Source organism: Micromys minutus, assembly GCF_963924665.1.
Source record: "Micromys minutus genome assembly, chromosome: 20".
Lineage (NCBI taxonomy): Eukaryota > Metazoa > Chordata > Mammalia > Rodentia > Muridae > Micromys > Micromys minutus.
The window spans coordinates 29,113,710-29,126,373 of NC_137955.1; the positions used below are offsets into that span (position 1 = coordinate 29,113,710).

The 12,664-nt window shown below is 42.3% G+C and overlaps 1 protein-coding gene across 3 annotated transcripts in view; it reads left to right on the plus strand.

Moving 5' to 3' along the window:
* The window catches only part of DROSHA (drosha ribonuclease III), a 103,745-nt gene that overhangs the window by 31,476 nt on the left and 59,605 nt on the right, over positions 1-12,664 (plus strand). For all 3 annotated transcript variants that reach the window (XM_080933899.1, XM_080933898.1, XM_080933900.1), the window contains exons 12-15: positions 138-224; positions 5,819-5,890; positions 7,346-7,427; positions 8,529-8,603. In XM_080933899.1, coding sequence (XP_080790025.1) covers positions 138-224; positions 5,819-5,890; positions 7,346-7,427; positions 8,529-8,603 — 316 coding nt within the window. The remainder of the gene's footprint in view (positions 1-137; positions 225-5,818; positions 5,891-7,345; positions 7,428-8,528; positions 8,604-12,664) is intronic.

The window sequence follows — 12,664 nt, forward strand, 5'->3', positions numbered from 1 at the left end:
ACATAATTAACTACTGATATTTGAGGACACGTTGAGTCTACAAAGTTGCTTTTGTTTATGCTTTGAGTTAGTCTGTCTCTGGGTGGATTCCTGCACGTGCAGATGCTGCCACTGATTTAAATCTTGTTTACTTTTAGACTGACAGGCCGACAGTCATAGAGTACGATGACCATGAGTATATCTTTGAAGGATTTTCGATGTTTGCACACGCCCCTCTGACCAATGTAAGTATGTGCCAGTTGCTTCCCGTCTCCTTCCTCACACCTGCCTCCCCTGCCTTTCTGTTATCTTTCCTTCCCCCAACTCCAAACAAATTCCCTTTATGTGTTCATAAGTTATTCTACATCCCACCCATGTGAACTGCAGGGCGGCTGCAGCCGTGTCTCAGGCAGGCCTGTGAGTCTGCTAATGAGTCACAGGTTTGGGCCGCATTAAACGGTGTAAGCAAATGTGTTAGAGTAACGTTTTGAGAGTGTGAAGTATTGAAAAAGAGGATAAAACTGTGGGGTGATGTGATGAGCTATTTGGGGTTGTTGTCCTTCAAAGGAAAGTTGAAGTTTGAAAGGAAGGTAACAGATGTCCCTGAGCAAAAGAAGGAGAAACAGGACCTGTTCAGGACACTGAGCCCAAAGTGACCTCATGGGGTTTCCGCCTTTGGATTCCAGGGCTCTGTCTGTGCTTGGAGACTTGTTCTGACTTGTTTATCTGATCATTAGGGAGAAATGGATGCTCTGTACCTGCATCAGAGTCGTCCCGTTTTGAAGTTGGGAATAGCGGTGCTCATTTTTCTTCAGGTTGATCAGTGATTGCGGTGGTAGTGTTGGGAAGACCGTGGCAGTACGTTACCTGGGCTGAGTGTCCCGTGGGGCCTGGCGAGTTTGGGTTTCACTGTGTTGCTTGTCTATAGTCAGAAGGTCACCTTACTATACCTACTTGGAGTGTGAACTTTTCCACTGGAGGCTGAGTCTCAAATCTTGTTCCTACCTTGTTTCTATCTGTCATCTCTTTTTACTTTACTCTTTCCTTTATTAAGTAGATGTAATTCTAAGTACTCACATTAACTTAAAACGGTGCTTTCTTATTTCACATTATATCACCTTACAGATTTCTATTTATTTTTTTTTTTACTGTTTGAATTTTTGTGACAAGGTCTCACTAAGTTGGCCTAGCATTTGTTGACTAGCCCAGGGTCTTTAAACTCGGATCTTCTCGCCTTAGTCTCTTGAGTACAGGGTACAGGCATGCATAGCCATATCTGGTTTTATTTTGGAGAATTTTCTTTCAGAAGATTGTCGTATTAATAATATATGAAACCATAAGCTTCCTTACAGTATCGTTACGTGTATTGTAGCATTCCTCACATTTGTCCTCCATTCCACTGTCAGCTCCTTTCTCTCCCCACAGGGGTTTCCTTCTGCCTTCATGCCATGTGTATGTCTCTCTCTGTCTATCAGTGGATGTCTCTCTCTGAGCTAGGTTCTGAATACCAACAAATACACAACGCTCTGTCTCACCATTGCACTACTTGTTAATGTTCTCCACTTAGACCTGGTCCCCGTAGTTCTTTCCTTTCACGTCAGAGGATATGCTAAAGAAGCTTTAGAATTTCGGTGTTTTCTTTGCTGTGTTTATGTGCCTCAGACGATCACATTCTTCACAACATTTTAGTCTTAAGAGTCTTAATGGCGTTGAGAAGGTTTTGGAGTCTACTAACCTCTACTTGTAAGTACCAGTTTTGTTGGCATGAAAATGCCTAACCTTATCTATCATCTTACCTCTAATTCCCTAAGATTTTACTTTGACTTTAGGTCACCCTAAAAGCGGTGTGGCTTTGTAGATAGCAGTTTTGCACGAGTGAGCTCACGGTAGTGGGCTCCATGTACTAGCTGGGTGGGCTGCCACTGTAAAGTCTGTGCTCTTTGGTTTGTGGTCTGTAAGGTGGGGCACTGCGTGCTTAAGCTTCCCATTTTTGTGAAGAATAAATGCACATGGCAAATGTTTGTCATGGTGTTGGTGCATAAAAAATACTGATACCTCATACTGGGAGAGATAGGGAACAGATGTGCTTGAGTTTTTTTTAAGATTTATCTATTTTATGTATGTGAGTACACTGTAGCTGCCTTCAGACACACCAGAAGAGGGCGTCAGATGCCATTACAGATGGTTGTGAGCCACCATGTGGTTGCTGGGAATTGAACTCAGGACCTCTGGAAGAGCAGTCAGTGCTCTTAACCACTGAGCCACCTCTCCAGCCCCCTCATTTGAATCTTTTAATTCTTTGTTTTTTGCTTTACTTTTGACTGGTGATTCTTTGAGCTTTATAAATGAATGATAGCTATGCTTAGGGTTTTAGTTAACATCAGGCCTGTTTTTCCTTTTTTTAAAAAGATTTGTATTTGATTTTCATTATGTGTGTGTGTGTGTATGTGTGTGTCTATGTGTGAATATGTGTGTAGGAGTGCAGGTACCCATGGAAGCTAGGTCACCCGGGTATGGACATCCAGGAGGTATGAGCTGCCTGACATGGGTGCTGGGACTCTGTCTCAGGCCTCCTCTTAGAGCAGTAAGTGCTAGTGACTGCTGGGCCTTCCTTCCAGCCCCGGACTGGACTTATGTTGAAGAATAGACTTTTTATTTTGTTTCTATTCTTGGGAGACGGGATCTTACCATGTGGTCCAGATCAGCCTCAAACTGTGTGTTTGCTTTTCTCGAGCAGTCTTAGCATCACAGCAAGAGTGAGTACAAAGTCTGGTTTATTTATTTATTTTTTTTCATTTTTCTTTATAAAGATAATTTTTTAAAAAGTTTCTCAGCACAAGGCTTGATGCTGAGAGGCAGTTAATACTAAATTACTAAATTTTTCTTGTGTTATAGAGGAGATGAAACCAAAACAACAAAATCCCTTACCTCATCATATATTTATATAAATACTGAATCTCTTAAATTCTGACGACTTCAGTTTATAATAAACAGCTCTATCATTTTTTTTGGGTGATGTTGAGAATAGAAGTAAATTTTTGGATTGAGTATTCTAAAGTCCATAGGACGTAGAGCCATCTAAGAGCTCTTGATTTGAGATAGATGCCCACACAGCAAGGTTTTTAAACTGCGTTGCTAATCTGATGCGTTCCTCAGACTGAGCCCATCAGCAGGAAGGGCTACAGGTTCCGGTCACATGGACTCTTACCCGGGCTCTGGCGGCTCGGCTTAAGGTCTTCAGGTGAAGTGGATTGAAAGCTAAGTGTGTAGCATTCCGGAGGGATTTTATCCTGTTGTGTGTTTTACTTGTGGGTACTTAAAGTACCTGATGATGTTGGCAGCTTTGACAAAAAGTGTAATGATTGTACACATCAAGTGACATTGTCATATGCACAAGAAAACCCCGTGGCCATTTCTGTGATCAAGAACTTGGTTGGTTTTCCACTTTTCTGACCACTGATGACTTGGTCATTCACTGTCTAGAAGAAATAGGGCCTGAATGTATGAATTAGTGGTTGGTTACTAATTAATTTTGCTATTTTGGGTTAGGGATTAGTGTCAGCATACAACTATGCTTACTTATAAGTAATCAGATCTTTTTTTAGAAGTGCTATCATGTTATTTTGTGGATTGATGGATGCCGCTTTGGTTGGGTGACTTCTAGAGAGAGAATAAGTTCTTTCTAAGTTTCAGACAGAGGTGGAAATGTGAGCTGGTGGGAATGGTGACCTTTCCAGCTCTAAGCCTCTCAGAAGGGCCCTGGTGGCATGGATGGAAGCCCAAAGTGTGTCCCTCCTATGTACACTCTGAAAGATTCACCTCCACCTTTTCATGACGCTGGACAGCTGTCATGAGTAGCTTTGCCCTGGCTCTGTCTTTAGCTTGTCTCTAATGTGCCCTCAGATGTCGCTTCAGTCTGGGTTTCTACTGCTGTGATTTGTAGCACATCATCCCAGAAAGTGAGGAAGAACAGGATCTCCAGGCAGGAGTGACCCAGGGCTGTGGAGGAGCCCTGCTTACTGGATCTCCAGGGAGGAGTGACCCAGGGCTGTGGAGGAGCCCTGCTTACTGGATCTCCAGGGAGGAGTGACCCAGGGCTGTGGAGGAGCCCTGCTTACTGGATCTCCAGGGAGGAGTGACCCAGGGCTGTGGAGGAGCCCTGCTTACTGGATCTCCAGGCAGGAGTGACCCAGGGCTGTGGAGGAGCCCTGCTTACTGGATCTCCAGGCAGGAGTGACCCAGGGCTGTGGAGGAGCCCTGCTTACTGGATCTCCAGGCAGGAGTGACCCAGGGCTGTGGAGGAGCCCTGCTTACTGGCTCACTTTGCATGCTTTCTATGGCTCCACTAGTATCACCGCCCACAGTGAGCTGGGACATCAATCATGGGTCCCTTTTCTCTGTGTTCCAGTACCTGCCCTCCTCACCTGTGTTTCTGTGTCCCTTTGTTTTCTTGCCCCCCCCCCCTTTTTTTTTTGAGCAGACTCTTGCTGTATTTCTTTGGCTGATCTAGGATCTACTATGTAGACTAGGCTGGCCAGCTTCTCAGCTATCCTGCCTTTTCCCCCAAGTGCTGGTATTATAGACGTGTGTCTAGCTTCGTGCTGGTTTTTCAAAGAAACCCCAATGTTACCTGTACCTTTTATGTTTTTTCATGTGCTTGTTAAAAAAAAAAAAAGAATATCTAAAAGCTAAATTTTTTTTCCCAGTAGATGGCATCATAAGACTATCTTACTGTTCTTTTTGCTGGGAGAATTAAAGTTTGTTTCTTTCTGACAGCTGTGGTTTGTAAAAGTGATTACATTGTTTCATGGACAGATTGCTAAGCCAGAAAGACAGCGTAACACATCTACAGGGCCTCTGGTTTCAATTATTGTACCCAGCTAGCCAGATCTGTGACCTCCTTCCTTCCCTCCCCCATTCTTTTATTCATTGAGAAATCTATTTATGGGATCCTCTTGTGTCTGGATACTAGGCTAGTGTTTGATGGTACACCGGGAGGAGACAGCTGTGGGCTAGTTCATGCCGAGCCTACAATTCCTCACATGCTCTGGGCGGTAGGAAACGAGGAATACCCTCTTTGGTAGTAAGAGTTGGGTCTAGAATCAGCCATCTGTTCCATTAGGCACGGTACTGATGGTTCCCCATCTTAGTTTTTTTCCCTCTAAGTACATAATGGTGAAAACTCTTTAGGGCGCCTGTGATGAGTAGTTAGACCAGTTCCTGGCCCAGTGAATACTCCCTGTTTTTATACTTGTTGGGTGTACTGACTGCCACAACCGTAGAACGAGCTGTGCATTGTGAACGAATCAAGGAACAAAGTTAATGTAGCTGATAAACTGTTGTGTCCCTGTTCCTGATCCGTGTGAAGAGTTAAGGTAAAATAAGTACACAATTGGTTATTTCATTTTTTTCTAGAGGTGGTGTGTTTGGGTCTAGCGTGTTCTTGATGAGTTTGTGTTACACCAATATTCCTCCCCTCCTGTAGGTCGGTCAAAGCTCGGGTCTTGCCTTTAGAATGGAGTAGTGTTGGCCTAGTGTACTGACACATTGGTTGCCTTTAGTATCAGCATTCAGGAGGCAGAGGCTTGTAGATTTCTCTGAATTCGAGGCCAGCCTAGTCTAGTAGTCTACACAGGCGGTCCAGACCAGCAAGGTCAAAGAGTGAAACCCTCAAAAAACAAGAAAGAAAGAAGCTGCGATTGAGCACCTTGCCAAGGTTGTTGCCACATGAAGTGGAGGTCAGAGATGATTTGGCTCCTGGCCTCTGGGTCAGACAGGGAGCCCTGCGTCATTAGCCGGCAGAGAAATGCTGGGGACTCAACAGCTCTTCTTCTTGCAGGTCCCACTGTGTAAAGTAATTCGATTCAACATAGACTACACGATTCATTTTATCGAAGAGATGATGCCCGAGGTAAGAGGAGAGCGCAGCAGCTAACTGGATCCACTCTGTCTTTTTTAAATAATATTTTTCTTAGAAAAGAAAAACCAAAACCAAACCAAACCATAATTGAAGTTGGTCAGCGCCGGTCTTTTGTCACCCGAGACCCCTGAAACGCCATGCTCCCTGTCAAAAGGCTCACTGTGATCCACTCTGGTGCCACGGTTCAACCCGTTTCTGCTCCTGCTGCATCTGCTGATGGTTACTGTGCATCTGTTGACAGTTTTGCTTAGGGGACAGAGTTTGGGTACTGGCCACTGTCACAGAGAGGACTGGAATAGTGACACTGAATCCGAGGGCTGTCGGAATAATCTGACTCATTATCTCCAGTGACAAGATCTGTGCTAGGTTCATTTTTCTTCCCCTATATTTACATTTTTTTTCTTAATTGTTTTTCATAGCAGATGCTAAACAGCAGATTTATCTAAATATATGCAAGGGATTTTAAATTCCAAAGTAAGATTAATGTGAATCTCGGAGTGATTCATTGCCTGGTCTAGAATTTAGTGTTGTCAACAAATCACAGTAAGGAATAACAAGACAGCAAACAAGCTTGTGTACTTGATGCGATGGGGATGATTTCTGGAGCCTTTGGCTCCTGGAATCTGTTGAACAGGCGAGCACTGTCCTGGAAGGTCAGGGAGCAATGGGGAGGGCCCGGACGACCTGGCTTCATGCTAAGTTACTGAGTCCTGGTCATCCTACCTGCATTTAAATAGCATAAAAAGCAAAGGCTGGCCCTTCCTTCTTACTTTTGTTTTGCTTCTGTTTGATTCTAAGGTCATGAGCCCTTGCTTAGTGTTGTAAAACTTTATGACTTCTGATGTGATCTCACGCAGGGTGATTTATGAACCCTGGGCAAAACAAGTAGGCAGAAGACTTAGGAGACAAAACTCACTTGCAAATATGTCATCTGCTCAGCTTGTCTGCAGGAGGAATTTTGGTAGAATTCTGTAGTTTTTCTTTGCCCTTAGCCTCTGCTAAGACTTTGAAGCTTCTGTGCTACAGAGGTCTCCTGCTTTTTGGTAACTTGGCAACAGTGTTCCTGGGTTGTGGGGGTAGGGAGGATGGGGTGGGGGACAAGCTAGTCAGCTTGTAGTTGTGTACGTAACCTCAATTAGCAGAATGTTCCCAGGAGACTCTTACACATTTTACAGCTAGATTAGAAAATGGAGATAGACGTACAATGTTCTGTTTTGGATATTTTACTTGTGCAGTCAAAAGGGCTGAATGGACACTTCTGGGGAAATCCTAATGGCAGCCCTGTCTTCTTCATTTCTATTTGAAATTGGCAAGCCATTTAGGACAGTGGCCAGGCCGTGTCAGGGAAGCTTTCACTTTGGTTTCATCAGTTTTGAGATACTCGGCCAGGAAAAGTTAATGTATATTTGCAGATCTATAGTAATTTGATTTTGGCTTATTTTTCAGAATTTTTGTGTGAAGGGACTTGAACTGTTTTCATTGTTCCTATTCAGAGATATTTTGGAATTATATGACTGGAATCTTAAAGGTAAGTAATAGGGCTTAGAAAAGAGAAGCATTTCTGAGGTGCACCTCACAGTGCATATGACAACTCTCATGACACGGCGGGGGCGTAGTTGAAGTTTTCATGTTGTCAGTGTGTGAGTAAAAGTGGGCTATCTATAGGAATGCTGTTATTCAGCATGAATGGATGGCTATGGATTTTCTTCATGCAGGTTGTCAGTGCCTGTTGGTAGCCAAGAATGGCTGTAGTTACTAATAGAACCACATTGATTTATGTATTTTAGGGAGTAAATCTCAGTGGTTAATATTTTAAATACAGTGACCATCGCTGTAATAAACTTTGATTATTATTTTTTTTTAAGATTTATTTCTTATATATCGTTTTCAGACACACCAGAAGAGGGCATCAGTTTTCATTACAGATGGTTGTGAGCCAACCATGTGGTTGCTGGGATTTGAACTCAGGATCTTTGGAAGGGCAGTCGGTGCTCTTAACCACTGAGGCATCATCTCTCCAGCCCATAAACTCTGGTTATTAAGAGAACCAATTAGTCTTTAAACTTACATGCACACGCCAGGTAAACGCGTGGTCTTGTAGGTGCCCGTTTTTTTTTAAATTTGCTTATTTTTAAACCTGTATTTCAGAGGAAGACTTTGGAAGGTAGTTTTTACATGAAATAAATGAGGAGCTTTTAAAAGACAAGTGCACTGATAAATGCTTTCCTGAACCAGCAGCAGCGTTTGTTAGTGCTTTGATTGAAAACTGATGGAATTAACATATGGGCATGTCATCTAATGCTATACTTCAGTTCTAACGAAGTATAGAAGCTGGTACTTTTTAATTTACAAAGTGATATGTGTGTGTGTGTGTGTGTGTGTTCGTGAGCATTGCCTCCTTGGCTTTCATTATCCCTGTGAGTTGCTGTGGGTCTCTCATTGCAGGCACCTGAGGCAGTTCCAGATGATTCATTGCTGCTGAGGCAGAGTGGGGGAAGTGGTCCTGTTTATGTCCCTGCCTCTGGTGCTGGTTTTTGTGGTTACTATAAATCTTGGGAATTCAGTTGCAGTGTGTGTTTTCTGTGGCGGTCTGATTTCTCTTTTCTTTCTCTCTTCTTGTTTCTTTTAGGTCCTTTGTTTGAAGACAGCCCTCCCTGCTGCCCGAGATTTCATTTCATGCCACGTTTTGTAAGATTTCTTCCAGGTAAATCTTTTGGCTTGCCGGTGACCTGGTGTGACTGTGTGTCTGAAAACAAGCCTGCTGTTCTCCTTCTAGTCTTTAGGGATGGCTTTTCTACCTTGGATGCTGTTAATTATCTACTTCTCAGGTTGAACTTGGAAATGTAAACCTTTTCATGCTGATTTATACCTTTCATAATTTATCAGAACCCTTGATTTTTCTGGGCAATAGATGATTTATACATTTTGAAAATGCACTTAGTAAATTTGTCATGTAAGTGCTCTATGGAAAAATACATGCTGCTTAGTACTGCATATGGTCAATTGGAAAACAATTAGTGAAAATTCATAATTAGAGTTATGCTAAACTTACTGCAATAATATTTATATTAAGGTGATAGGATTATAGTTGATTTTCTATTTTGATAGATGTGCTTTTAATATTTTGCAGTGAAAAAGGATATATAATTTGTTCTTCCATTAAATTAAGTCAGTGAGTAGTTTGTGCTGAAGTGGTTCTGATTTTTTTCAAGAGTATACTTATAAGCTATGTCCATATTAGTCTCATTAGTGATTGGGTTTTTAGTGAAACCTTTGGAAGCCTTATTTTCAGTCTTTCTCTGGAGTCTCCTGGCACCCGGTCTTTCTCCGACCTTGCAGTCACCTGCGCTGTTCAATGCAGCGCTGTGCAGTTCACAGAGCATTGCTACCAGCTAGTGAATGCCTCGCACCGTTCTCCCTGAGCCAGACCACATCCCTCCTTTCCACTCTAATGACTGCTACAACTCAGCCACCGAGTCCTTAAAACCTTGGCCCACACTGTCACTCTAAATGAATTTGTTCCCAGAATCGAGATCCAGTATTTCGCCTGGGGGTGACATCTTCTCTCTTCTGTCCCCTCTTGTCTCAGTGGACTCTATCCCTTCTCATGTGTACAGCCACTTTGCTTTCTTCACTAAGTTCTCTAAACATGGCTCTTTCTGCCACTTTAGTCCCCTGTACCATTACCACTGCCCTGCCATCTTTCCAGCCCTTTCTAATGTGTGGTCCACTCCGGAATCGGAGGCAGGAAACCCTGCTGCTTTTCCTGAGGGCCAATACAAAATCCCGCTCTGCGGTCACACTTCAGGGGTCTTCCCCCTGCCCCAGAACCTTCCTAGGAACCTGATAAGCTGGTTTCCTCAAGTGTTCTTAGTCTATTCAAGGCAAGCGTTGCTTCAGTGCCAGATGCATTGAAGCCTCGATGGCAGGGCCAGCTTCCTGCAGAGAGGTGCACGGGAGAGCTGCACGCTTCGAGGTGGCGCCTGCACTCTTGACTCCATCTGGGTTCTGGCTTCTCTATTCTCCTTCTTTGGTTCCTTAGTTGTTTTTATTCATTCCCCAATTCCCTGGAGAGTTTGAGGACGGGGGACATTCTTTATCTAGGCTGTCACACTGGCTTATTTTTATGTTAGGAGAGCATCGCTTGTGTTTTTAATATTATTGTTATTGTTGATTTCATTTAGGAGATGCATTCAGAAGCTCTTTTTCATCTTGCTTCTGGTTTCATTTCAACTGAATGCATCTTTGATTTCATAATGGGGCCTCAACAACAAGCGTCTTAGAAAATAGTATTAGAGAGACATCGCTGGAAAGCCTGTTCTTTCGGTACCTCTCTGCCTCTCGGCATTTTATGACCAAACAAATCTAGAAGAAAGTAGGCAGTTTTAAAACCGTCATATAGAGAAATATTATTTTATGGGATTTCAGTGTAGAAAATGCTCCTCATAACTATAGGATAACATTTAGGTGGTCATAAATGGAAAGGTCTATTGCTTTATTTTTAAGCAGGATTCGCTTTTGTTTTAAACCTGCCTCTGAAAATATACATATTTTAAAAACTCCAAAGGCTACAGAACAATGCCCACTGTACAATATTCTTCTTGTACTGGGGGGCACATGGTTGATTTGTTTTTCAGAGTTGCTTCATTAAAGATCATTTAAAGTGAATTAAAAGCTTCATCTGATACATAGTTCCATATGTTTCTATGCATGAGATTTTTTTAACAGTATAGTTACCACATTAGTCTTGCATCCTATTTTTAAATAATTTATTGAGCAGATGGATATTTTTAAGCATTTCGTTCTATAGTCTATAGTGCTGCCAAATTTCTCATGAAAGGAATGACCACAGTTTGCATGGCTGTGAAAAAGACGCTGTTGCTCTTTAACACTAGACCCAGGAAGGCCCTTCCCTCTTCTCTCCCTCCCACACGCTTTTCTTCCTGAGTAAGAAAACTGTCCAGCCAGCTGTCGTTTGAGGTCAAGAATAAAGACTGCACAGACTCACCTCTCCTGTCTCACACGTGACATCTAGACGTCTGTCTGCCAGTGCAGGTTTTACAGGCATGCTCCACCATGTCTGCTTTTGGCAGTATCGTGATCATGTGACTCTTGGCACTTATCAGGGACCCTATAAATACTTAATTATTGATCTTATTTCGTGGGCCATAATAGCACCTTATTTATTTTTTAAAGATTATTTACTTTTATTTCATATGTGTATTTGAGTGCCTCCAGATATGTATGTACACTGTAAATGAGTATGTAGAAAGTAAGGCTGCTTAAGGGGAGAGCATTACATCTTTTGGTTATGGGGTTACAGGTAGTTGGGAGTCATTCCCAGCTGGGAAGTAAAACAGCAATCTTTCCAGTGTGACAGTACTTACTTAAATATTGATGTTTTAGTTATCCATGAAGATGCTTTTAAAACATTTTTGTTATTTCCCAAACCTAGTTTTGTTTATTTTAAAAAGACATTCTTGTTTTGTAGCCCAGGTTGCCTCATAAATTGTTACATAGCCTGGGATGGCCTCAAACTCATATTCCTTTGCCTCAGTTTCTTAAGATTATGGATATATATCACCAAATCTGTTATTTTGTCTTTCCTTTTTCTCCCATCCATGTTCTGACTGGATCCAGCCCTGCTTAGGTACCAAGAAGAGCACATCAGATTGGGTGTGTTCAAGGTGATAGGACTTTAAACTGTATCTCATTTTTCTAAAGTAAAGCTTTAACCAAACTGTGATAAAATTGACAAATACACACGCCCTAAGAATAGTGCCGAGTGCGTATTGCTGAAGGAAGGCGACCCTGCCGTCAGTTAGCAGATCAAGCCTGCCTGTGTCTGAGAAGCCATTTTGGATCTACCATTCACTGCCTAGAACCTTCATAGGGACCACTGTTCTGGCCTGCAGTTCCGCATACTAGGTCTACCTGTCTCTGATCTATAGAAACTGGAATTCCATGCTCTCTGTGGTTCAGTATGTTTGGAGATGGCTGTTACTGAAATTACTGTGTATGGCTGGACTGTTTATACGGTTAAAATAAATCTGACTAATGAACAGTTTAATATTGTCAGATTTTATAATATGTGAAATTAAAACACAAGCTTTATAGATAGATATTTCATACATATGTGTATTAAAGCAGCACATACATGTTCATTTAAGACCCGAGTCTGTTGCATACATTTTTTCTGAGATGTACAGATGTTTTATATTAAGCTTTGTATTTCTTTCAGTTCTCAGAAGCTATTGTCCACCAGTAGTGTGTAAAAGTTGACATTCTTTCCAACACTTGCCCCTTACTCTCTACACACTTTTCTTCCCACACCTCTTGTTTGTCGGTGTCGCTGGACCAGACCCCAAGCTGTTTCATCGTTGGTTTTAGTTCCCTTCCACCCCTTCGGTCAGAAGTCCCACGTGATTTCTTTTTTGCTTTACTGCAGTGACTAATGACATGGCGTACAACTTTGCCCGTGGACTTTACTTCTTTACAGTGGTCGAAGAGCTCGTTCGATTCATGCCCATTGTTTAATTGAGTCATGTCTTCCTTTTCCTGTATATATTTGCAAAAATACTGCACATAGTGTTTTCTTTAAATTTTACACATTGACTTTTTAAAGCGTGCGTGTTTGCACACACCATAGCACACACATATGCTTATAGGGCATATCTCAGGAGTTGATTCTCTCTTGCTTCCTTGTGGAACCTAGGGACCAAACTTAGGTCTACAAGCCTTTGTGCCTGTCTGCATCTCATCAGC